This window comes from Podarcis gaigeae (assembly GCF_964106915.1).
Source record: "Podarcis gaigeae genome assembly, chromosome: 4".
Lineage (NCBI taxonomy): Eukaryota > Metazoa > Chordata > Lepidosauria > Squamata > Lacertidae > Podarcis > Podarcis gaigeae.
Genome location: NC_139677.1, coordinates 11,267,083 through 11,293,684, shown reverse-complemented (window position 1 = coordinate 11,293,684; position 26,602 = coordinate 11,267,083). Strand labels below are relative to the sequence as shown.

Here is a 26,602-nt window from a genome sequence, read left to right as displayed (position 1 = left end):
TGCCCCACATTGAGAAGGTCATTATGTGGGAGGCAAAGGAAGGGGCAGGCTACCTTGGGAGACTAATAATAAACTCCAGCTGCAGCCACAGGATGGAAGTCCATAGGTTTTGAATGTCTGATGTTCTATTGTGTTTGTATATTTTGCTGGAAGCTGCCCTGAGTGTCTAGGGCAACCCAGTCAGATGGGTGGCTAATAATAATAATAATAATAATAATAATAATAATAATGGCTTGCACCAATTTAGCATCCACTAGGCTTAGATCAGTAAGGTGGGTCCTGGGCTGAGCCAGAATGGGAGAGCATATATCCAGCAAAGCCAAGGATGTGGGAGTTAAGCTGGCCTGGCTGGATCCTAATCCACTCACCCCAGCAGAGCTTGCTACAGGATTGCTCTCTAAACAATGCAGCCTTTGATTTATCTCAGAAAAAAACCTGATCTATTCTACTGCAAGCCTCGCTGAAATCTACAGGCTAGTTGCCAGTACAGTTTAGAGCCCTCTGTAGACACCTCCATGCTGCAGTCTTCAAAGGAAGAAATACAAATATGTTTTCTGGACAAACAGTTCGCGATATGCAACTGCCAACATGTCTTCAAGATCAAAGTTTTAATGCCAAGGGCTAAATGCAGAACCCGACCAGAATTCAGAATAGCAGCCCTTGGAGACTAGTTTTAATCAAAACAGGAGTTTCACAGTGTGAGCCTATGCATGACTACTGAGAATCAAGTCTCTTTTAGTTCAATGGGACTTATTACCTAGCCAAGGTCTAGCCTAGCAGTATAGCAAAGACAGCTCTCCTGTGGCAGAGAATCCTCCTCCTTATTCAACACTTTCCCGAGTCTAGAACAATTTGCAATTAACCCCTGTTCACCCTCCAGCTCCATGAGAGGGAACGGGTGGTGGTTACAAGTTATTATTTGTAATAACCTTGAAATATGCCTACTATTAAGTATGAGCTGGTGTTTGCACAGTTATTTCCAGAATCTCATAAAAGTTAACTGACTTCACTGCTAATTACGCTAGAAATAAAGGACATCTATATACCAATACTGATTTGAGTCTTTCTGTGCACATACCACTTTACTGATGCATTAGAGATACAGGCAGACTTTAGGATTAAAAATACCCCTTAAGAACACATTCCACCAATACTCTATGGCATGGAGACATCAAGGGACTGGGGAACAGGAGGTCAGAGAAAAAGAGATATGCAAGTTCAGAAAGAACCAGTTCATGATCTGGATAGATAACATCCTTGTGAACACTTAGGAGCTGTTTTTTTCCCAATGTCCCCAGGGGCTGAGGGGAGAGCTGTCCGTACACATCAGTAGAAAAAATTAATAGAGAACGAGTGCAGCACCTCACTGCTCTGCCATCCATGAACCAGAATGGAGAGTTGTGAATCTACAAATAGCCCACTTGAGGACTGAGCCAGGGGCTGGTCTTAATATTAGGCAGAATATGTCGGCAATCTCAATTAGCTGGCTTTGAGTGCCACAAAAGGGAAGGGAAGCAAACTGTTAATTGTTTAAGTAAGTAAACAACTATTATTCCAACTTCACTCTTGGGAAGTGGTACCTGCAGGATTTTTCTGCCTTCAGTGCCAAAACAACTCGGCTGGCCTCTGACACAATGCACTTTTTGTCTGGTGGAAGTGGGTGAGAGATGCCAGGAAGCAAAAGGTCCCAGGCCAGTTCTGGTCCGAGCAGAACAGCTGGAAGAGAGAGAACTGAATGCCTGTTAAGGTAAGGTTACCAGATTTTTTCCAATGAATCCGGGGAGACTTTTCAACTTCAATGGATTTTGTATGGGGACTGATTTGTAAATCCGGGGACTGTCCCTGGGAAATGGGGACGCCCAGTTATGTTAAGGTGGGGTGTGGAGGAGAGTGAGAAAGATGGAAGAAAAACCAGGAGAGGGAGTGCGAACTGAGAAAAAGTTCCCGAACAGAAGCACTCCACAAGGCAACGTCTTGTTGCAGGACCCCAGCTGCTGACCTTTAATTGTCACTGTACTCTCGTTTTCCTCCATAAAGTAAAAGTAAAAACTGGCTATGTAACCACAGGTACAGCCCAATCCAGAGTATGTGTATTAATAAGCAATGCCCTTTGACATCAGCTGCTACAACCCTCACTCACCCTGGCTAGGACAAAAGGCGGAGAGGCAGTAGAAAAGACAACTTGGAGCTGGCATATCAGACCGGAATTGAGCCCTATGTCATCAGCTGATGTCAGAGGGGGCAGTTCAGGATCCAGCAGATCCCAGGCTAGCTCAACCCCTTCCCATCCCACCACCAAAACACCAGGGAAGCCCACCAGCAAGAAGAATGGTATCTTTGTTCTTTCTCCTCTGGAACTTGGATCATTGCTCCATTTAATTCCTGACCGGTAGCAGTTCTGTGGGGTCTTTGCCAGTTCTGTTATCTGAAATTTGTTAACTGGAATGATGGATCCCGGTGCCTTCCGCATGCAATGTGTCAGCCACCTGAAAGTTATCTCTGGAAAACCACCAGGGGGTGAGGAAGAACCACCAATTACCTTCAAATTTCAAAATATTTGCTGCCTGCTCGCCAGGGGTGATTATTACTTACTGCAGGCAACCAGGAGCACAGCTCCACATGCCTATTTACAAAGAGTAAACTATGATTACTTGGTGGTGAGAAAAATACACTCAGTATATGTTCAGATGTGCTTCACATTTTCCATGACTGAGCCTTGATTTTTATTTTTATGTGCATCTGAGCTCTCCCTAGTTACCACTAACTCAAGTCCATTTGCAGGTCAGTTACCTTAGAAATGCAGCCTTAAATCAAGGCACTTTGCAGCACGGAAAGCACACACCCCATTGAATTTTGGGAAATGCTCCTTTCTGTCTTCATATATACATGCACCTAGTTAATTTCCACCAGTCCTATTGCCAGTTACAGTGATACATACTCTACAAAATTGTATGTAGCCCCCTGGAATTAAAAATCATGAATGCATCTATTAACCACACTGGATGTGAGCCAGTTAGAATTAAATACATGTAAATGCCACTGATTATAATGGGGCAGAGAAAGAATGAGGCAACTGCTGCCTCATTCTCTCCTATCAAAATCAGTAGGATTTAAATGTGTTCAGCTTCATGTGGATTGACATCCATTCACAAGAGCAGATGTGTGTTTTGTGCGTGTGCAAACAGAAATCATTTGCATTGACATATATTCTATACTATATACTTTGAAAAAATGAGGCACATCAAGCTTGGGACAATTATGAAGTATTATTCTCCGTACTTTGAAAAAGTGGTATAGAATTTATTTATTTATTAAAAAAGAAAAGGTAACATTAACACAATTCCTTCCTACAATGCACCAGTCTTCAACTGGTGGGTTGAACTGTGATGTACACTATGTCACAACTAGAGTCAAGGTGTGTTGCACCAAAGTGACTAACATTCTGGGGTTTTTTGAATTTTTAAGAAAAGGAGCAGGAAACTGATAGGGAGAGCGCAGAATGACCAGAGTAGAAGAGAAAGACAGATTACCAGAAAGGACTATATTATACGTGAATGTATTTAAACCCTAACAGCTGCTTCTTCTAGCAGAAAAGAGGATTTGGAAGGAGGCAATTTTGAGTGAATAAGCTGTTTTGCGCCTGTGATTGAGCATGCATGTTCACACTTAGCCCTTCTTCCACCTGACACTTTGTTCGCAGCTCTCCCCACCCCACTCCTGCAAGGGTTCCAGACGCATTTTTGAGAAGCAAACATGCATTACAGAACCCACTGGGGAGGTGGCATCTTGGGTTGAGGGGAAATTGTGGTGGTAGGAAACTGGCGAAGGAAGGAATACTCAAGCATTCCTCCCCCCACACTTCCCTGGAAGAAGCAGCCATCAAGATTTGAATATACAAACATTTTTGTTTAGCATATAGCTTGCCCCAGAGAGAAATGTGAAACACAGATAAAGAAGAATCCACAACAAGAAATAAAATCAGAGTGGATTTCTGTTGCAGGCAGGAATTAAAACAAGGGTCTGAAAAGACGGAAGGTTGCTGCTACCATCTCTGCAGTATTTTTTTAACAATGGGAGGGGGCGGTTTGCAGGCTACTTCGACTGTCACACTTTACACAGTTTGCTGCAGCTGTATAAATCACTGGTGCTACCTCCATTTTCATTCTGCTTCCAGAGCTACTCGCAGCTTCGCTTCACAAAGCATCCATTCAGGAGCAAGCAGCAGCCCTCGCGGATAAGGGTTGCTGACCACAGTCCTGAAATCCCTTGTGATCTTTTCAAAGCAATGGGATCTCAAGCTTCCACAGAGACATCAGTACTAACGAAGCGTCATTTTCAAGGCATTCGCCATTATCTTCATTGCCATTTATAACATGCATAAAATGCTAATTCATAAGATGCATCAAATAAGCCCCACTGATTGCCTTTGGGGGTTAACTAATTGGATGTAAGCTTTGAACAAAACCACATTTTTTGCATGTCAGGTTTCCCTCCTCCTCCAAACTGGCAGAGCTGCGTTTAAATGTAGTATCTCAGCAGCACTGCTCAACAAACGCTAAGGTGCTCAACCAAGAAAAAAAGGAGAAAAGAATGAAAACCATGTTCAGTTCAAGCCACTGACTCCATTCTGACTTCCTTTTCAGAATATAAACTATAACTTGGCTGCTGCCCCCCACCCGTTTTCAGCGATAATCCTGGAATTCTATATTAAATGAACATCAAAAAGGCTTGCGGTAGCAAAGAATTTTCTGTGGGTGCAATGAAAGCTTATAAGCATTCTAAAATTTGCTCAGGTGTCAGAAGACCTCGGTTTGGTTTTGCTGCAACCAAAGGCTTACCCCTCTGGAAATCACATTAAATGAGAACATGCCATTGCCTTTGAGCGTGATCTACTTGATCAGCCCAATGCAAGAAGACAACAACTCCATTCTTAACACCCTAGTCACTAGGCCGAAGCGTTTCTGAAGGATTCGGGGTGGGGTAGGACCCCATAAATTTAAGCATGCAGCAAGGGCAGGATATTTCTAAACAAGCAGGATCAAGGAGGCAAACCCTGGGCTTGTGGGAAGCAGGAAGCGACAATACGAGTCCCCTAAGCGAGTCCCCCTTGGCGGGGGAAGGAGTTAATAATGATGACCGAGGAGACGTTAAGGGGGTGAAAAAGGCTGATTTAAATCGCTGCGAAACAGGATCAAGGGGGATTGCGGAGCTAATGCTAATAAGGCAGCCTTGAAAAGCGCCAGCTGGGGAGAGAGGAGGGGCTTTCCTTGGAAGGGCCCCGGGCGATGAGCAGGGGAGGGGGAACCCTTTCCTTCGGTGAGGATGGAAGCAATAATATTTTTATTATTATTTATATGCCGCCCATCTGGGTTGCCCCACTCTGGCTGGGGGGGGGGGGGGTCTGGATCTGGAGCCTGCCTAGAAATGCACCCAAGTGGGGCACCCACCACGTCTCGTCGTCGTCGTCGTCCTCCGGATCGCAGCACTCGACCCCCTGCAGATCCAGCACCTCCACTTCATCCAGGACGGTGTCGGCTGCGGGAGAGGCTTCGTGGCCTCCGGGGCGGCAGCTTCCTCCTCCCTCTCCTCCTCCGGGGGGCGACGGCTTGAAGTAGACGAAGGGCTCGGCTTGGCACAGGAGCGCGGGCACCGGGCTGGGCATGCAAGCCGTCGGGGAGGTGCTGGGGGTGGCGGCGGGCGCCTGGGGGGCGGCGGCGGGGAGCAGCAGGAGCGCGCCGGCGGCGGCGGCGGCGGCGCTTCCCGGCGAGGCGGGCGAGGTGGCGGCCGCCCGGCTGCGCAGCTGCTCGTTCTGCTTCTCCAGCTTGCGCACCAGCTCCTGCAGCTTCTTCACCTCCAGCTCGGCGCTGACGGCGCCCGGCTTCACCTCGGCCACCAGGGGCTTCAGCACAGCAGCCTCCATCCCTCCGCCGAGGAGGCTGCCTGCCTGCCGCCTCCAAGACGCGCCTGGCCGGAGACGCGCCTGGCGCGCAGCGGCTGCGGCGCTCGCTCGCCTCCCCGCCCTCCGCCGGGCCGAGCGAGGCGCACAATGGGAACAAAGCAGGGCGGGGAGAGGCTAATGAGCGGCGCGCGGGGCTCTGGGCCTGCGCGGAGGGAAGGGGAGCGCGCGCGCGAGGAGCTGGGAAGGGGGGCGGGGGGACGGGCAGACGCCGCCCCCGTGGAGGGAAATGGTTCCCCCCACGTCTACATTCGCTCGATGAGGAAAGGGGTCGTGGAAGTCCGGCTGAGAGGGGTGGGTGCCGAGGCACGTTCAGACGTCCAGTTTTGGCATGCATGGCTAAGAAGAGAATGGGCGGGAAGGGGCACGTGCTGAGGGCGAGTTAGTGCTAATGGCGACGTTTCCTAGCAGGGGGGACCGGGGGGGGGGGGGGGAGACACGGCCAAAGTTTGTGGGAAGAAATGCCGTTATTTATTTTGAGGTATTTTTTTATGGCGCCAGCTTGTTGGGGAAATATGATAGCGGTTATTTTTAAATTACTTTTCTATTCCACCCAAAGCAGTGCAGGATTTAGGGCAGTGCGGGTGGTTCCCTCACAGAGGGCGCTGAATTGAAGCGGTGCATAATAATAATAATAATAATAATACCTATATTTATCTTTATAAATACTGAGAAGTTCCAGTAAAAAAGCAATGCCAAAAGGAATCATTGTGAAACCAAGGGTATAGGACGGTATATAAATTCAATTAATAATAATAATAATAATAATAATAATATTGAGGGGGGAGGACTAATTTTGTCCTCTCTCAAGGTGCCATGTTACCAAAGTCTGCCCCCACCCAAAGGAGCCTAGGGTGGCAAACACATTAAGCGATAAAATAATTGAAACATCTAAGATCTTTAATAACTCATAAAATATGAGGTAGCTGACCAACACTGAATCAAACTGGATTATCTGAAAACACTTGATTATTATTAAAGGTAAAGGTAAAGGTGCCCCTGCCCGTAAGGGCCAGTCTTGACAGACTCTAGGGTTGTGCGCTCATCTCACTCTATAGGCCGGGAGCCAGCGCTGTCCGGAGACACTTCCGGGTCACGTGGCCAGCGTGACAAAGCTGCATCTGGCGAGCCAGCGCAGCACACGGAAACGCCGTTTACCTTCCCGCTGGTAAGCGGTCCCTATTTATCTACTTGCACCCGGAGGTGCTTTCGAACTGCTAGGTTGGCAGGCGCTGGGACCGAGCAGCGGGAGCGCACCCCGCCGCGGGGATTCGAACCGCCGACCTTTCGATCGGCAAGCCCTAGGCGCTGAGGCTTTTACCCACAGCGCCACGCTGTGCAGGAGGGTAATGGGCTGTGGCTGAAATCTCAGGGAAACAAAAGTGGTGGAAGTAAATTTTGTGCGTTGGGAATTGCAAGCCCTCGCTAAGCCTTGGCATTGTCCCTGCTTCTCAGCGGACCTGTGAGCCTCCTGAGGCAAGAAGGCTGCTCGTACGCTGAGCCACTGTTTGGAAATGGCCTTAAAGCAGGACGAGGTGTCGGTTGTGCACCTCTAGCCAAGCAGCACACCATGCTCTCTGGCAACCGAATGGAGCAGTAATTCTGGGATCGGTGTGCATCGTGATCAGCTTCCTACTACACAGTAGTTCTTTGCCCTTGACGTGGAAGGTTGGCAACTCTCCCTGCCACCAACAGCGATCTTTGGGCTGCTCACCGCAGCCTGGTATTCTGATGTTGAGAACAGGCAAAGTGGTTCCTCACATGGAGATCAAGCGATGGGGAAAGCAGCCTGTGCTTAATGCCTGTATGCTGAAATTGCAGAAGCAGGGTCTCTGCAAAAGCAAAGTGACCCAAAAGTTTAGATTAGGTTGCAACTTTGGTTGATATCCAGTGCTAGTTATCTACAGAGCAGGACCCAATGAAATTCATTGATTTCAGTGAGTCGTATGACTTGGCTAGCTTATACCCACTTGCCACCTGGGAGGAAGCCCCAGCTGAGCTCAATGACTTTATGAGTAGCCGTGTCTAGGATTTGCACGTCGTTTCTGGTGAAATATGATAGCTGTGACTAACTCATCCCACTGATTTCAGCTGGAATGAACTATTACTTAGGCTGCAATCCTGTACAACCTTATCTGGGAACAAGCACCATCTTACTCTCAAAGGCACATACTTCTGAGTAGACATTATAGGATTGTGCCTTTAGTCTGGATACAACCCACAGTAAAATCAGAGTTCAGAAATTATCCCATTCACAAGTGTTTCTAACAATCATTTGGTAGCAAGGTATACTTGCATAAAACTATGGGAAGCTGGGATGTTGAGTTTTCTTTGCTTAGTCTCTGGGACAAGACTTACTCAGACGTATGGAAGCTTTGGCCCTCAATATGCTGCTAAACTACAGTACCCATCACCCCTGGCCATGCTTGGTGGGGCTGAAGGGAGTTGTTCAGCAACATCATGAAGGCCTAAGGTGCCCCATGCCTGGACTGGATCGCCTTCAGAGACAGTACTGAAAACTATTGATCCAAATGCACCACAGAAATGTAGGCTTATATCCATTGCTGAATTAGGAAGCTCCCAGAATTACGTTCCTTCAAAAAGGGGGAGAAAAGATAACAAACCATATAATTAGAAGCTGAAACTGCTAATTTCAGGGTTGTAATTATGCAAATGTAACATTGCTGAAACACAAATCACCAATATAGGTTGATTGTTTTAAACGACTGATAACCTAAAGGGAAGCTGCACATGTGCTTTCTATACCCAATCATTTGGAGGGAAGAGGTCCTCTTATTTCATATGTATTAACATGCAATGATTCCATTGTAGATGCACTGTAGACAAAGAAACACTGGAAAGTTAAGAGTTTCATATTCTAAGACTGTGTTTTCATGAGCAAAACGCTAACATTGGGAATAGAATGCACATGGTTAGGATGGTAATTAAATTGCATTTACAAAATGTTTTTTTGTTTAAAAATACACAAAACGTACAATAAATCAAATAATGGATTTGATTTCTATAGAGCTAACTCAACAGAATGTATCTTTCTTATAAATGAATAGTTTTGCACTGTGATTGCAATTTACTCAGAACTGTTCATTGGAGTTGTCCTGAGGGTTATGAAGTCCGGGTCATCCAGACTCAGTGGACATCATGCTGTAATTTATTTTCACTGTACAGTACTTTGCAGATAAAATTGCACGCCTCCACCTCAGTCTGAAAGCCAGTTTTATTGCAACTAAGTTGCTGGCTGCTACTCAGAAGTCATCTTGTTTGCCTTCAGCAGATGAAGATACTGTCTTTAATCCTGTAACAGACCCTGGGACCTTACGATGAAGGGCGGAAAATCAATCAATAAAATCATGTCCATAAAGTGCATGTTTAGTCATTCTTTGCTGGGGGAAGATGTCCATACAGTTCCAGAAGTTATTAATGCCTCTTTAAGAGATAAGATAGTCGCAGCTGCTTGGACCATTCCATAATAAATTCTCTGAAAACCTGTAAATTGTTCTAATTGTTGGCTAGTCTCAACTCTCCACATTTTGGTTAAAAGTTCCCAGACACTTTTGAAGGACACTTTTGTGGATCCATTTCAGTCTGGCATCTGGCCTGGGTTTAGTCCTGAAACTACATTGGGTGTCCTGGGAGAACCATGGTGACCTTTCTAATTCCCCTGGGCATCTCAGTGGTTTTTGATATCGTGGGCTAAGGTATCTTTCTGGACTGTCTAGGTTAGCGATTGGGAGTATAGAAAGCACCTGTGCAGCATACAAATGTGAAGCTATGGGCAATCCGAACTCGTTGGATAACTTTGGCTCAACCCAGAAGGAAAATACCCACACAACTTTTGTGGTAGCAAATACCAGAAGACATGTAAGAGCTGTGCACCATGGCATTTATGCTATGCAGTACAGAAGGACCAAATATTGTCTTCTGTGCTATTTCACATCTACCTCATGGTTGGGGAACCTTCAACCAGTGAGCCAAAGTTATCCAATGAGTTCAGATTGCCCATAGCTGGACCTTTGTATGCATTCACCGTCTAGTCTTTTCCTTTTTTATCCTATCTGGGATCAGTTCTCATAGGGCAAAAGAATCTATTCAGCATATCCTGAGAGGTGTGGTGGCAATGGCGAGACTCAAATGTTCTCATTATTTCAATATTTATTTATTATTACCATGTCTGTAATAAAACCAACCCGTATGTTATGCCATATTTAAATAATGCATAATCCTGCATTCTTGCTATTCGATTATTGCGAATGTATCTATCATTATGGACGCTTATGTGTTGCTTAATGGGTATTTTGGGATTTGACAGGATAACTCCATAATGTCCCTTTAATGATTGTTTGTTTCCTCAGTGAGTTGGTTTGCTTTATTGTCTTGATTGGTTGTTTGAGCTTCAGGAGTAAGTGCTGGCAGTATGGGGGCTGAAGGCTGATATGCCTGTCAGAAGTAGCACAGCTGCAGAATTTATTAACCATGCTGGCCCCTATTAGCCTATTACACCTGGCAGGTGATGTAACATCCTTCACACCCTCCCAATAACTGATGGAACAGGTGTGAGGCATTTGGTCTAAGGTATACACAGTTCCCTGATGGGGCCTGACCGTCTGACATAACAGGAGGGGGAAGTAATTTATCTTGCTTGTGCTATGTTACTCTGCTTAACGACTGCTCCACTGCTTTTTATTATGTATTCAAGCCTGCTACTTAATAAAAGCACTGAACTTCTTTCCGCTAGAGGCGTTATTGCCCCAAATCCAAAAGAACTATTGCATTTGGCAAAACATCTTGTTCTGCCTCAGGTCTCTTGGCCTCAGTCAGGTTGTGAAGCTCACTGGGTGACCTTAGCTAGTCACTGTTTCTCAACATCTACTGCCTCACTGGATTTGTGAGAGGACAGAATTTGGTTTAGTCTGACATATACCAGCCTGAGCTCTTCCAAAGCAAATGGAATAAAGACAGACACACCCAACGCACAAAATGCCACAATGGGCCAAACATGCAACACGTAAAACCTAGCACATCATCACCAACACCAGCTTTAAAAATGAATGCTTGAGTAGTGTAGAACCATGCTCTGCTTTTTAAAGTTAGGACCATCTTCTCTCCACACAGGAAAAACCCAGGCAGGGGAGAGAGTGGCAAAATGAATGGCCTTTTTTCTGTTCTGATTGATCCCTTTCCTTTAGGAATTGTGCCTTGATTAGTAAAATAAAGAAGTAGTTTCATTATGTGAATGGGAAAATGGACTTGATGAGTCACAGATATCCCTATAATTTATGAGAGCATTCTTCAATGTGGCTAATTTAATCTGTTATTGAAGAAAAACCATTCGTTAAAACAGCTGCCAGCAAACCATTCCTTTGAGGACTCCATCATAAAAACATCCAAAGAAAAACGAAAGCCTCAAGGCAAGTGATATGTAAAACAGATGTAAAAAGAACTCCTGGGTTGTGGGGTTTTTTTACATCAGCATTGAAATGATACCCCCCTCCCTTTTTGTTTTTGTTTTTGTTTTAAATAAGAGATTGTGTACATCCTATAATGTTACACATTCCAGAATCCATTAAAGCATCCTTTATTTCATGGCTCAGTTATTAGATAGCCTATAATAAGAGCAATAAAACACAACATGGTGCAGTTACCACAGCTGCTTAGCAAGGATTTGTAAGTGTGAACCAGCCCTTATTGTTCATGGCTTGCTGTGTTCTTGTGGAAAAATAAGCCATAGCCGGCTTATGGTGTCAATGGTCTTTGATCAAAACCTTGCAGAACAGATGCTCCCAAACATCTTTAATTTTTGAATCACTGGAAGGGCAAAAGAGCTCACGTTCTTTCTCAATGGCCTAGTGAAAACAATGGATGCAGCTCTCCTCCAAAGCCTACATTCACCAAGGAGGCCAAAATAAAATGTCATCCAGTTGAGATCAAGCTTTAGAGAGATTTTTATTGCTAGGGGGAGAAAGGCTTACAATGTGTTAGGGCCTACACAGTACTGGTATGTGATGTTGATGTAACCAATTGGCTATGCTTAGGAGCTGTGCAACGTAGAATCAGTTAGAAAAGGTCCTTGTGTAAATTGCATGTAAGAGGCTACACACATTGAAGGGGCTGCTCTCCCTGACACCCACACACTGGGCAGGGAGCATGCATAGTCTTCCACAATAACTAGAACTCCAGTGGCACAGATTTCCAGCTTGCATGGAAAGTCTACAGGCATTGAGATTTGAATGCATGGGGTTTCCATACATGGTCTGTGGACATCTGTGTTGCAGTTCAGTGAAGTGCTGGGGACAGCCCAGCAATGCAGCCCTGCTGTGGCCTAAGTTGTCCAGAAATGGCTGTGGTCCTGAGGAATGACAACATTTCTTAAATACAGAGGCAGGGAAATCTCTGAAAAGGTATCTCTGCCTGACAGAACACAGTGCATACCTGGTAGACTGTGTGCAGCAAAGTACATATAATAAAATATCACCTTCTGGTGTGGTTTTCGGTATTCTGACTATTTTTACCCATCCTTGTAGAATTATATTTCACTTTGAAAAGAGCTTCTAATTGGCTTTCCTCCTTCCCCACTGCTGAGAAATCTCCCCAGAGCAGTCTCTTATGTACATACTTTGAAATTCGGCGCTTCCTTTGAAAAATGTATTATTCCCTAGTCACACTTGATCTTTAGTAATCTTTATTGGAAAGATTCAGGGGGAAATCAATTTCAAACAACATTGATATGAGAGACAAGTAACAAATAAAATAACTGTACAACCACTTCTTTTTCCAGTGTCACTGAAACACTATTCTATGTGGATTATTTTTAGGATTGTATATGAACTAATAGGCTTTACTATGCACTAAATGGTAATTTTAATGGCTGTATCGCAATAAACCTCAAGCTCACACACTTCCACCCCCAGAACAATCATGGAGAAACTGGAAAACTTTACTTCCATTTTTGGAACCACCAGGGTTTAGCATTCTGTCCAAACCCTAAACTTTGGTTAATTTTAACTATGGCCTGTGAAGGAAAGCCAGTTCCATAGCCCATGCTATTAATTTGGCTTGTTTCAAGCAAACAATAGTTAGGGTTCATGACAATTTGTCTGGTTCACATGAAACAAGCTGCACTTAATCAAAAATGGGAGCAAGAGCATACCGTCACCTTTGTTCTAATCACAACCATGATTTATCTCAGAATGTCTGGATTCAACCAGGATCTTATTTTTAAAAATCTTTTATATCTTTAGTTTAATAAGTTCTACATAACAGCGAACTTTCTCTACTCTTTATCACTAGTGGAGTTAAGCTGTTTGCATGCACTAAGACTGACGAAAGAGAGAAAAGAATTCATGTTTACAATTCTATAAAATTGTAAATCCATGAGTTTTAAATAAAACACAGTGCAAGCTGAGTCCCAATCCTGAGTCCCAAGCTGAGTGTTTGCATGATCATTGTATCGGCAGTAGATTTTAATGGAGATGGGCTGAAACTTTCCAAGCCAAATATATGTATGTATCCACCAGGGTGCCCAGTCCCTGCTGCTTCTTCTCTCACAATCACCACCTTAGCTCACATTAGCATTTATTTCAGCTGCCATACTACTCTATGCAGAGGTCCTGCCTAAAGCATAACTCATTCATTGCCTGCTCAGCCAGTGATTACCGGAAGACCTCTATCCCACGGGTGAGCAACCTACAACCCTCAAGCTCATTTTGTGCACTCCATCACTTCCTGATATCGACCCCTTTCTGCCATCCCATTAGACTTCCTTCCTGTTTGTTTCCTTCTTACTTTCCCTGATTTTTCTAAAAAAGTGTTTCCTCCTGATTCCTTTCATTGCAGGTTCAGTACAATTGGAAGGGGAATATAATTTGATAAGAATAAATTGATGCCTTAAAAAATGGTTTGTCCTGGTTGTATGGCTTAAGGAAAATACCTCCCCTTCCCTGCTGCCATGGGTTTGTATAGGGCACCCATGTCAAAAGGAATTACTTGCACTTGCTTTACGGAATAGGAGCTGTATCAATTACTGTGTTTAATAATAATAATAATAATAATAATAATAATAATAAAATAATTTTGAACTCATTTGAAAGTAACCCCATCAAACTCAGTGGAGCTTACTTCTGAATAGAGCGGAATAGGATTGGGAATTCTGAGACAGCCACAGAAGCAGAGCAGTCTTTATTCTTGATTAGTTAACCCAGGACATTTTTGTCTCTCTCTGCCCATCATTGGTTCTGTCCATGCTCCCTGCAGGAATGTGGCCTCCCCCTGCCCCCTGACAGATTACCTCTGAGCAATTGTGGCCCTGGAAAGAAAATAGTTTGCTAACCCCTGCTCTAGCTTGTGATGCTGCAGACTGTTGACATGACCACTGTCTCCTCCTCTGTGTGTCTGGGGAGAGGATGTGGTTGCATGGTAGAATTCTGTGGATGCCCCCAATCTGTCCCATGATCAATCCATCATTGCTTTATTTACGTTTCTTTTAATTGCCTGGGAACTGCAGAAGGTCAATATGCAGACCTGTCCACATTGCCATTAGGCCAAATAAGATGGTTGGCTTTGGACACAATTGAAAGAGTGCCACTCACACACAGATACCCAAACAATATTGTACCTACTGCCTCACTTAGTGCTGCTCCTATTACTTCCAGTGTAGCAGTAAAATGATGAAAGGGAGTAGAGGAAGCCCTTATGTGGTAACTGTCTCATGATTTTGGTTCTGACCCACTGATTCCCATGGGACTTAAAACACAACTCAAGTTATCTGGACTGGACCCACTGAGCTGAGATGTTGTCTTAGATCTATAATGACTCATTTACAGACACAAGTATTCGGATTTTAAGCACGGGTGTGTGAATTGTTTCAGAATGAACAGGAACCAGTGGAACAGCAGTCAAGAATAGCCCAGATACACTTTCACTACAATCCTATGTGTGTTTACTCAGAAAAATAAGCTGTACTGTTTTCAGTGAGACTCACTCCTAAGTAAGCAGACAGAGGACTGCAGTCTTAGACGTTGTTTTCTTACTGATAATGCACACACACATATTCTAGGCAGAAGCCACCACGCGCTTCCTTCTTTTTAGAAGTAGTGTTATAGTTTCCTTTTTTCACATCTTCAAATGTCTACCATTTTTTATTATTCTTGGAGTTCTTTACTCATCCTAAAAAGCATATGATTTTCAAAGATAAATGAATGCAGCTGATCCATCGACCTGAACTGTCTTCAGTCAAAATTAGTAGGCCCATGATGCTGTAAGGGAAAGAAAATGCCCATTAGAAACTGAAAATGTGTACAGCCTTATCAAGTCAACCATTTCAGACCAATGTGTTAAGTTTCTCTAAATACAGAGCTATTTCAGCTCCATATTATTTGAGGTATTCCAGATCTGATTGTCTTTTAAATGTGGTTCTTAACATTCACTGGTGTTCAGGGATGGAAGGATCTGTCAGTTTCAGATCTGTCAGTTTATCATTTTTGCAATCTTAAATTCAGTTCAGCAGTTTGCACCTTAAAATTATCATGACAATTTGCCAGCATTTTACTGTGAATTTCTCATAATTCACACATTTTTGCACAGTTGTGATTAACGTACCCAAATTTTGCAAGCCATTCCCCCTAAAATAATGCATGTTAATATGTTATCTTAACTAATGCATTCGTTTTAATGTGCATTTTTACCTAATATATGCATTTTGTAAACATTGTCTGGTTAGAGAACGGTATCACAAAATTTGGATAAGTGTGAATTTAGAAGGGTAACTGTGTCTTGGTTTGCATATTGTTTCAGAAAGCATTAGTTTGATATATTTCTCTTTACACGCAAAGTGAACTGAATTTTATCCCTATACCTACTGGTCTTGTGACTATCAAGCAGGAAAACATATATTTGGACATTCAAGAAATGCATTTTGGACTTCTGCATTCACCAAATCCTGCAATCTACAGCACCATAAACGAACTGAACTGAAGTGTTTCAGAGGTACTTTGAACTCCATGCCTCCCTGGTTGTTGTTAACAATTGAACCTTCAAGCAGGTGTCCTCCAGTACAACTTACATTTAACGTTGGAATAGCATGGTTCACAATGCACCGTGTTCTTGTAAATCCAAATGCTATCTCCCGCCTTCACGTTTTCCAAAGGTGCTTTGCAGATTTCGCACTAGGAACACACAGAGTTAAACAAAAACCTTTCGTTGTTGTTATTATTTATTTCATCAGTTCTGAGTCAGATACCAACCAGGATAAAGGCATTAGAAAGCTTGTTGAAAAAGTGTGAGCACCTTTAGCTAGTGCCAGAAAGACAACAGAGAAGGTGCCTGCCTGATATGAAGTGGGAGGGAGTTCCAAAGGGCAGGTGCGGCCCAGCTCCTGACAAGGTGGCATCTGCAGGATGTATTTGCTTGCGGAGCAGAGTGACCAGCTGGGCACGCAGGAAATGATGCAATCTTTTAGGCATCTTGTTCCCCAAGCTCTGCAAGGCTTTGTACACCAAGACCTTGAATCCAGTCCAGTAGCTAATCGGCAGCCGTGTTACGAAAATGCCTGATAGCGAGTCATCTTTAATATACGTTACGGTGTGCAAAGCATGGAAGACTCACTAACATTTCAGTACAACTGAACTTGAGATCTCAGAGAAATTCCGCCTCAGGGTTGTTTTCCCCCTGTACAAATATAGTTTTCTTTATTCTTTGGCTGTCATAAGGAGAATGCAGGATCTGTTTAAATGCCATATTCCCATGTTTTTTTCCCTTCCTCACTGCACACTGATGCTACATTCTCTTATAACTTGGTTCTACAGAAGGAAAATCAGTGTAGCAGCTTCAGGGCTAATATACTCCCTCTGCTGTTCTGGGTGCTTCCTCCAATCTGTCCCATGATGACTCCATTGTTATCTCCATAAGAGTACCAGTAGTAGAGCAACAAGAGCAGTGAATATTTCCACCTGTGGACCTCTCTTTCCATGAGACAAAGAGGGAGATCTGCCCTATCCTATCATCCTTGGGATGCCCTTCCAAGGACCATGGGGTTGCTCTCTAATTTGATTTTAAACCCGGTGCTTTGATCAAAATTCACAATCGTCATACTACAAATCCATGCATATTTAACGACAGTTGGGTGAAAGACATGTTCCTACCTTGAAGCAAATTGCATGACAGCAAATCTGCAAGGCATCAAGAATCATCTTTGTGTCTGTGCCCAAGGGCTTCCGGCAGTAAGTGCACATTTCTTTTTCAATAACGGCCCTGTGTAAGAACAGGATTCATTGAGTGCATACTGTACTACAGTACTGGAAGGTTTCACTGTGCAAATATTCTCACTTTTCCATCCCTGCGTGAAGCTGTGACCTCCTCACCATGGCTCGATGTGCAAAGAGCGGGCTAGAACCGGTTTCAAGATTGGGTTGTCTGAAGGCATAAGGCGCAAGTCACCTGGGCAAACCCATGAAGGGGAGCTGCATAACCGCACTGCTAAGCTCTTGCACAGCTCTCATTCATTCAGGAAGGTAGCCAAAGCACAGATAAACAGATCACTTGGAAGATCTGTTGCTAAACAGTGAATCTCCCAAGGCAGGTATGGGGAACCTGTGGACCTCCAGATAGTGATGGAATCTGACCCATCAGCCCCAGCTAGCATGGTCCATGGTTTAGGGATAACGGTAGCTGCGGTGCAGTAATATCAAGCGACAACTTAAATGTATGAATGGACTGACACTAATCTAACACTACAGACAAATTTTCATATTCACTGACATCATCTTAGTAGTCATACCTTTTCAGTGAAATCAATTCACCCACTCTACTGCTAACAATCTAGCATACAGTGTAGAGAAATCAAGTGAAGAATGTGGACATGTGAACGGGAAAAGCTTTCAGGTAATAAGTGTAAAAACTTGGGTATGGGACAAAACAGACAAGATGTTTCTCACTTTGATGTAAAGAGACAGTAGGAACATTCTACCATATGTGGTGGCCTTGTAGGGTTATTAAAGACTACTGGGAATTAATCCATAACGAACTGGAAAAAAATGTTTTAATGATCCTTTACTAAAAACCCAGAAGCTTATCTTCTGGGTATAATAATGTCAGAAGTCTCAAAAGAAGCAGCAGCAAGTGAGTCTATTGCAACTGCGGCCATGTGGATTTTATTTGCACAAAAGTGGAGAACAGACGCAGTTCCAACAAAGGAGGAGGGGCATCATAAACTGCTGGAATATGCGGAACTAGCGGGTATGACTAATAGAATAAGAAACAGAGATGTAAAATAACTTAAAGAGGATTGGATGTTATCTATAGAATATATGAAAAAGTATTATAGTAAGACAATGAACGTAGCGGGATGAGTATAATTCAGCAGTGTAAGTTATAACATGAGATAAAGAGAAGGAGAGAGGAAAATTTAGAACAAGACAATGCAGATAGGTTGGGAACAGAGAGGAAACTTGGGGAAGGGAAGTATATGAAAAGAAGTTTTCTTATCATTCTTTTTTGAACGCAACAGTTGTACTAATGTGGATCTACTAATGAAGAACTGCAGCAGAAAAGCAAATAATAGATGATAGATAAATGATAGATAGATAGATAGATAGATAGATAGATAGATGATAGATAGATAGATAGATAGATAGATAGATAGATAGATAGATGATAGATAGATAGATGATAGATAGATAGATAGATAGATAGATAGATGATAGATAGATAGATAGATAGATGATAGATAGATGATAGATAGATAGATAGATAGATAGATAGATAGATAGATAGATAGATAGATAGATAGATATAGATAGATAGATAGATAGATAGATGTTTCTTTCTTTGCTTTCTTCCTCTGTATTTCTTCATTCTACAGGGTTCAGTATATATACCCACCTATCAGAAGTAGAGTAAACAGTTTTGATAGATTTTCCAGGGATGTTGTCTTCATAAGCATCATGGGGAAATCTGCTGTGATACAAGGATACAAGTGATGAACAATAGGGTTGTTGTTTTTTTAAAAAAATACTTTTCAAGTTTGCACTCCGACAAAGAGAGAGTATCATCAATCAACATCAAAGCCACCCACAGAGACTTGAGGGCAGACTTCAAAAATATACAGATATAGAAGAAACAGTTTTAAAAGAACAGTTGGGGGAGGAGGGCAAGATGAGACTTGTATTGCATTATACAAAAAGGGCACAAAACTTGCTTTTGCATGGCTCCCATTATTCAGTAGGGCTCATGCAGAATGAGGATTTTGCCCCCAAGGGGCTTATATCTTAAGAGCATGCTTAAGCACTTGATATTTTAGAAGTAATGGATTTCTAAAATAACAGAAAAGCACACAATAGTGTCAGATATAGATGTCATATGTGAAACCATTCAGCAGAATGAAGACAGATAAGGCACAAGGTGTAATAAGAAAACATAAAAATGTGCTATTTTATGTTTTGCAACACTGTTCATTTATGACTCTCAGAAATTTATTGCAGGGCCAGAAAAGAGTCAATAGAAACGCTGCAATCATTGTTTACATGTTTGCAGTCCCAGCCAGGCCAGCAAAACCAGAAGATTTATGATACCCCTGATGGGTTCAACAAACATGACTGCATTCATCTTTGTAGGTCAATGCATGTCTCCCTCCATAAATCCTAATTATTATCTGGTGTTTACATGCATGTATACGTTCTCTCTCTCTCCACATAGATCCCACATTAAGCATGCCAAACCTCCATTGGAATCAATGAGCTGAGCTGAGCTGAGCTGTGTATTGTGGCTGTAGTCCGGTAATATCAATAGCCCTTTCCAGCCATTTTGTTTTAATCCCTTATCACTTGCATTTAATTTCACATTTTATTCTGGCATTCCAGAAAACCATATATTGTATTAGATTATCATTCATTCTATGCGTTCAAGAAACCAGAAAGTTAGCCATGCCATAGCTGGGGTGGGGGTGGGGCGAAATAACATTGTTTGTGTTTAAACAAATCATGTTTAAACTGTTATTTTTGGAATTAGTACACGAGGAAGTATTTGTGGAAAAATACGACGTGTATTTTTCAGGTACCTATTCTCATATGTCCTTGTGTACACAATTGTGTCCTTTGGACTTGAATAATTGCTTGAGGCAATACAGCTGAAACACATACAAAAAATGAGGAGAATTTCATTCTCTAAAAATAAACATACAAAAGCGGTAAGAAAAAGCAATGTCATAAGAACAGAACAAGAGATCCCTGATGCATCAAGCCAGAGGCCTGTCTTGTTCCAGCACCCTGGTTCAGAGTGCCCAACCTGATTTAGTTGGACAGGGACACAATAGCTCTCTCCTGCCATTATTTTCAGCAACTGGGGTTTGGAGGGGGTAGCTTATAACCACTGTGACTAGTTGCCATTGCCTCAGCCTTTAAACTTGCTGGGCATCACCATAGCTTGGGTAGCAAATTCCATAATTAACACTGCATGGTGTCAAGAACTGCAATTCCGTTTGTCTGGCCCAAATCTCCTGCTATTCCATTTCAGTGGATGGCCCCAGGATTATTAAGAGAAAGGGAGAAAAGCTTCTCTACAGCCACCTTCATGATGCCACCTGCAAAATACTACAGGTTCCATTGTTCACTGTTTAGTTCTTGACCACATTTTTGAAACACTGGATTGATACAGACAGATGTTTAACAAATAGTAACTTAACCCAGGGCACACATATTTGTTTAGAAAGCTGTTCCTGTTTCAGGTTTTACCTGATGGAGAGAAGTTGGTTTTTTAAAAATCACAATTCTGTGTAGGATCACAGGCGAATATAATCCTAAACTCATTGGAACAAGGCAGGACTACAGAGTTCCAAGGTGGTAGAATGGACAGTAACACTTCATACTGTGGCCAGAAAGAACTATGGAAAAGGGAGTTTCTGAGAGAAGCAGTTTGTTCTCCGATGCCTGCCCAAGCTGTTCTTTTAAATAAAGGGGGTAGTTTGTACATGCAGAACACTTCTCTTCCCTGAGATTTACAGACGGGCAAAGCTACGGTGTGTGTTACCCACATTGAACTTCCCCACCTGTACCCAGAAAGAGTTGCTGGACTGGGAAAGCTGAATTTCTTCTAACACATTTTCCTTGGTAGGGGTTTATAGGAGAGATAGCCTTTTGCAGCTGGGGAAAAAGAAAAACACTCCATTTATTGGCTTAAGAATACTGTACCTGGATCCTCTTGTGTCCTGGTATAAATGGTTCATTTCTGACGGACCACCTGGAATACTGGCAGATTCATGGTCCTGCTGTGGTGCCCTGTGGAGGAAAAGGATGGAGTAAGAAAAAGAAGTCTAGCCTTGATTTATCTTCCCCACCATTTCTCTATTCTTCTACTATGCATGTAGTGAAGGAGGGGGATTTAAAATATTAAAAGGGGAAAGAGGAGGGTGGGAACTTAAGAGGGTAAACTCTCAGAGGGAATGCATTCATCAAACACTGGCTACTCTGCCTTTATTTTGAATGCCTGTTGTTTTTGTGCCAGAGCCTTAAGCTCTGCTAAATGAATAGCCATCAGTGCCAAGCACTGTTTTATATGCAGAACATGTAGCCTGAGAGAGGGCCTCTCCGCTGTTCTTCCAATCTAAAGCAATGAGGCTGATCTGAGAGCAGAGAACGGAGCTCATTCTTCACTTTGGCTGCAGTCCTACTCTTGCTTGAGCTGACTCTGAAGTTAGAGAGGTTTCACCCTTGCCACCATTCCACCAAAGGCTTCTTTTTTTAAAAAAAACACCAGCCAGCAGCCTAAGGGGTTTACTGGACCCCAGAGAAGCGTCTGCAGTGGTGAATGGAGAAGGGGAAAGGAAGGGGGAAAGGCAACATTGCATACTCATACCAAGTCATACTGGTGAGGAAATGGAAAGTGTGGGATGACATTGGCTTGAAGCTTCATCTGACCTCCCCACAAACAAATCAGAACAAATGCACAATAAACAGGTCCTTTCAATTAATAAACAAGGGACATGAATTAACCTCTACAGGACTGCCATGGTTATAAGAACTAAGATTTAAGACTCACCTCTTTTTGTTTTGATCCTCAAGTGAGGCTTTTACTACAATGAGATCATCTAGTTCTTGGCTTCTGTCAAAGATAAAGAGCAGAGCCTGATGACCATAAAATACTGGACGTTTTACTGGACATTTAAAAAAATGCAAACACGAATGTTACTTAATCAAGTCATCAATGATTTCTGTGAGGCAGGATCTGTTTTAATTTTTATATCAGATTCAAGCACCAGACAAAAAGTATGAAGCATTATCTGCTGTGAAGAAATATGGCCCCTTCATTGCAAATCAAGACATTTGACTTCATGTCCCATAAGCTGATCCTGTGATTATTTATCAAGACATAAAGACTACTCTATCTAATAGGACTTGGTCCCAAGTCCTTACACATTATTGCAGTAACTTCTTAGAAATCACACCTACAGCTCACCAAGCCCTAATTCCATGTATCAGTCATTTATTCATTTTGGAAGAGGCTTGCTTAGTTAAACATTTGGCGCATAGCAGCCTGCTGCCCTCATCCAGCAGACATCACAGGAAGGAGTGCTCCACTCAAGAGCTCTGTGTTCACAATGATGCACACACAACTCTTTCCTGACCTGCAGGACCCCACATGCTTCTATCCTCCTGGTCACCAATCCCTGCCATCTTCTAGGCCCTATTTCCTGCCCCTCTCAGGCTATCCTTTTCCAGGTTCCCTCCCATGGAGGGAGGGAAAATTCTGGACATGCAGTTGATACAGAGGTTGTGCTGCATGGGCAAGGAAACCATGTGCTCACAGCTACACATATGTGGGATGTAGCCAATGTTAGTTCTACTCAAGGGTAGACCCAGTGAAATTAATGGCCATGACTAACTTAGGTCTGTTCATTCCACTCATACTCTGAGGAGAACTTAGTTGGCTACAAACCCTTCCTGCATTTTTAACTCAAGCCACAGGTAACAGATTTTCTAAAGCGCAGGAAAGATAAAATTTAAAAGAATTGCCTTTTGTTTTTCTGTGCATTGTCGTTTACAGCGATGAGGTCATCTAGGTCTCTTCCTCTGTGAGAAAAGCAAAGAAACAAAAAAATTGGACTAGTTACTTTTGCAAGAAAGGAACCGCTGATCACAAATACTCTCAGGGAAGAGCGAGGGGGAGAACTTAACGCATTAGGTAATTGTCAACACATACGGATATTCATTATAGCTAATAATTCCACCAAAATGTTTTCCTTCCAAGATTTAAATATACTAAAATTATCCTGAGATTTGTTTCTCTTTTCCTGTTAAGCGACATGATCAAAACTAAGCTTCCTGAAGAACTCAAATGCCAGCACATAAACCTACCCTGATATAATGCACCCATTTATGTCAATGTAAAGGAAATGCCGTCTGAATTGGAGGGAAGGAAACATCGCTAATTTCATGTCATTTGCAGACTGAAAGCAGCAACAACAGTGAATATCAATGGTATTTGCTGAATTGATTATGGTTCCAGACCTAGAACAAATAAACCATTTCTACTCCTGTTCCCGTTTTCATTGGAATTCTCTGCACAAACTGGCCTTGTTCACGGGTCATGATAAGTTAGATTAGCCTCAACCAGAGCCAGGGCCTTTTCAACATTGGCTCCAGCCTGGTGCAATGCTCTGTCTCATGAGACCAGGGCCCTGCGGGATCTGATTTCTTTCCGCAGGGCCTGTAAGACAGAGTTGTTCCACCTGGCCTTTTGCTTAGAATCAGTTTGATTCCCTCCCCCTCTTTCTTTTTCCTTTCTCCTCCTGTGAAGAGGCTGCATCCTGATGTTTTAATGTTGTATCTTAATCTTTTAAATTGTATTTTAATCAACTTGTTTTTATTATTGGTTGTTAGCCGCCCTGAGCCCGGTCTTGGCTGGGGAGGGCGGGGTATAAATATTATTATTATTATTATTATTATTATTATTATTATTATTATCCAGGCTAACCACATGCCGTAACACTACTCTCCCACAGGTGCTTTTATCTCGGTCAGGCTCACTATTGGAATTGGGAACTCAGCTGAGGGACAAATGATGTCAGCAGGGAAATTGAAGGGAAGGAAGTAGCAGGCAGGTGCCGGCAAGATCCTGTGCTCACTTACACATCTCTTTTGCTCTTAAAAATCAGACTCCTTATCCACACCGGACCCACTTTCTTCTACCTGACTGCAGCCGATTCAGGTTTGAACATTGGAGCCTGCTCCCATCAAATGCAGCTCTTGCTGTTTCCTCAAGTAACTGACACTTTGGTGCTAAGTATTTTGAATCTCTAGGCAGCCACCGGAATGTTGACTTGAGGATAAACGTAGATACTTCTGATGCTAAGCAGCTTGCATTAGCGCATCATGTCTCAAGACATAAAAATGAAATGCGCTGTCTTCTTAATACAGCTATTAATATAAGCATTTCATAACATTCCTGTTGTTCAAGATTTATGCTTATAGCCAAACCATAAACAACCTGCAGCGCAATAAATATAACATTAGTTCGGGAATTCTGTTGGAGCAGAGGATTTATTATTTTCTGGAGCAGAGTTATGAGTCATATATTTTAGGGGGAGTTTTATTTTATCTATTTTCTTACAGGTACATTCTGCCTTTTTTGTACCATAAGAGGTTCCTAAGCAGTTTCCCATTCAACTACTGACCAGACCCAAACCTGCTTAGTTTCACCAACGTGGTGGACTCCTATAACTTCAGACCAGACCCTGGGACATTATAGGGAGATGAGCATCTCTGAAGACTTCCTCATTAATAAAAACAGACCAAACTAGACTTCTAATGTCAACAGAATCAATGTGGTTGCCTAGTGGTTAGGGCACTGGACTCTGAACTCAACTCTCTATTTGGCTACAAAGCTTACTGAATGGCCTGGGTTCAGTTAGTTGTAAGTTGCCTTGAGCTGCCTTTGGCAAGAAAAAGCAACCAATAAATTTAGTAATAATAATGTACCACATTTGAGCAGCCTTTACTTTTCAAGGAGTTGCTGTGAGGGCAAAAGCTCTGATTTATTTATTTTATACATCCATATATATATATATATATATATATATATATATATATATATACACACATACACACACACACACACACACACACACATATATATATATATACACAAAGAGAGAGAGAGAGAGTACCGTATTTTTCGCCCTATAGGACGCACTTTTTCCCCTCCAAAAATGAAGGGGAAATGTGTGTGCGTCCTATGGGGCGAATGCAGGCTTTCGCTGAAGCCTGGAGGGCCCCACCGCCAGCCCCGCAAGTTGGGGGGACAGTGGGGAGGCTCAGCGCACCATCCCGCTGTCTCCCGACGTCGTTTGGAAGCTGGCGGCAGGAAGAAGCCCGCTTCTCCCTGCCGCCAGCCCCGCAAGCGCCTGGGGGAAAAAAATAATTCCCCCCTTTATTCCCCCCCCCCCAAAAAATAGGTGCGTCCTATGGGCCGGTGCGTCCTATAGGGCGAAAAATACAGTATATCTATATCTCTATATATCTATAACTATAGACAGACAGACAGACAGACAGATAGATATATGCTTCCCTTCAAATGAATTTGCATCAAAAGCTGGCTTATGGAAAAAATAAAAGACAATAGCATGAAAACAGAAACAGAACATTTGCAAACATTCTAAACAAATTCAGGAAACATCCTAAAATGAGGGTCAGACACATAACCTGCCTGCCATCAGTAAGACAAATGGTTGATAGAACAGGGACATTTTAATCAGTTGGTGGGAAACAGTAAGAGAGAGGTCCAAATGGATCTGCCAGGGAAACCCCCACCCCAGGAACTGCTTATTAAATAAATAATATCTCTATGCTCTCAAAATGGAACATAAATGAATGCATACATCTAAAATCATGGTACAAATAGTTCCAAACTGATAGCTAACAAATTGAGGAAAGGGATGGAATTCTCACCCGTCTTTGGGGATTTCTGCAGTAAGTGCCAAGCCCATCACACCCACCAAACGTTCTGGATAGCTCAAGCACAACAGCTGGCTCTGATGCTACAGGTGAAAGCCCAGCCCTTTTGTACCAAACATGTTTACAGCCATTCGGAACACGTGCAGATATAGTCTTACAACTGGAAAATCCTGCTCCTCGCCTAAACATTGTTTTGACCATTCCTTGGCAACGTGTGTTATTTTCCCTGCTTCTAATACCTCCAAAAGCTTTCCATTAAATGCCACCTTCTCTGGTCCAGTCTTTTAAGAATGCAATTCTAACTTTCCTCTAGCCCAGCAGGGCAGGGTCATTGCTGCCTCTGAAATCATGCCAGAAGGTGGGGACAGAGGCAGTTTTAGGGTAGCGTATGTTTACCAGACGTCCCCAGATTTACAAATCTGTCCCTGGACAAAATCCGTCCCCGGAATGTCCCTGGATTTCATTTAATGTCATTTAATTTATATTTTATTTTAATAAATTTTCATTTGATTTATATTTTAAGTGTTGTAGATTTATGAGTAGGGAATGAATGTTGTGTGATTGGTTCAACGGCACAAGACACATCATATGGGGACTTCTGGTGAAGCAAAATGGCGAGTACCACAGCAGTGAGCAGCTCCTGAAGCCAGCCAGAACCAATTGCTCTACCAGGCTGGCTCCGGGCCGCTGA

At 42.9% G+C, this 26,602-nt stretch overlaps 2 protein-coding genes and 1 long non-coding RNA gene across 10 annotated transcripts in view; all 3 read right to left on the bottom strand.

Moving 5' to 3' along the window:
• SLAIN1 (SLAIN motif family member 1) overlaps window positions 1-6,345 on the bottom strand; it is a 35,850-nt gene extending 29,505 nt beyond the window's left edge. For 2 of the 3 annotated variants that reach the window (XM_083737824.1, XM_083737825.1), the window contains exon 1: window positions 5,448-5,988. In XM_083737824.1, the coding sequence (XP_083593950.1) occupies window positions 5,448-5,920 (473 nt within the window). In that variant the 5' untranslated portion in view covers window positions 5,921-5,988. Of the gene's footprint in view, window positions 1-5,447 lie in introns of all 3 variants that reach the window. The other variant, XM_083737823.1, reaches the window with a different exon arrangement.
• LOC310844127 overlaps window positions 1-26,602 on the bottom strand; it is a 249,647-nt gene that overhangs the window by 149,717 nt on the left and 73,328 nt on the right. The gene's annotated exons all lie outside the window — the stretch shown is intronic.
• Window positions 12,637-26,602, bottom strand: part of SCEL (sciellin) — a 54,651-nt gene continuing 40,685 nt past the window's right edge. For 2 of the 6 annotated variants that reach the window (XM_083737830.1, XM_083737831.1), the window contains exons 16-23: window positions 22,972-23,028; window positions 21,998-22,060; window positions 21,151-21,237; window positions 20,022-20,090; window positions 18,848-18,922; window positions 17,110-17,218; window positions 16,032-16,134; window positions 12,637-15,225 (exon numbers count right to left, since the gene is read on the bottom strand). In XM_083737830.1, coding sequence (XP_083593956.1) covers window positions 15,209-15,225; window positions 16,032-16,134; window positions 17,110-17,218; window positions 18,848-18,922; window positions 20,022-20,090; window positions 21,151-21,237; window positions 21,998-22,060; window positions 22,972-23,028 — 580 coding nt within the window. In that variant the 3' untranslated portion in view covers window positions 12,637-15,208. The remainder of the gene's footprint in view (window positions 15,226-16,031; window positions 16,135-17,109; window positions 17,219-18,847; window positions 18,923-20,021; window positions 20,091-21,150; window positions 21,238-21,997; window positions 22,061-22,971; window positions 23,029-26,602) is intronic. The other 4 variants (XM_083737834.1, XM_083737835.1, XM_083737832.1 and 1 more) reach the window with 3 other exon arrangements.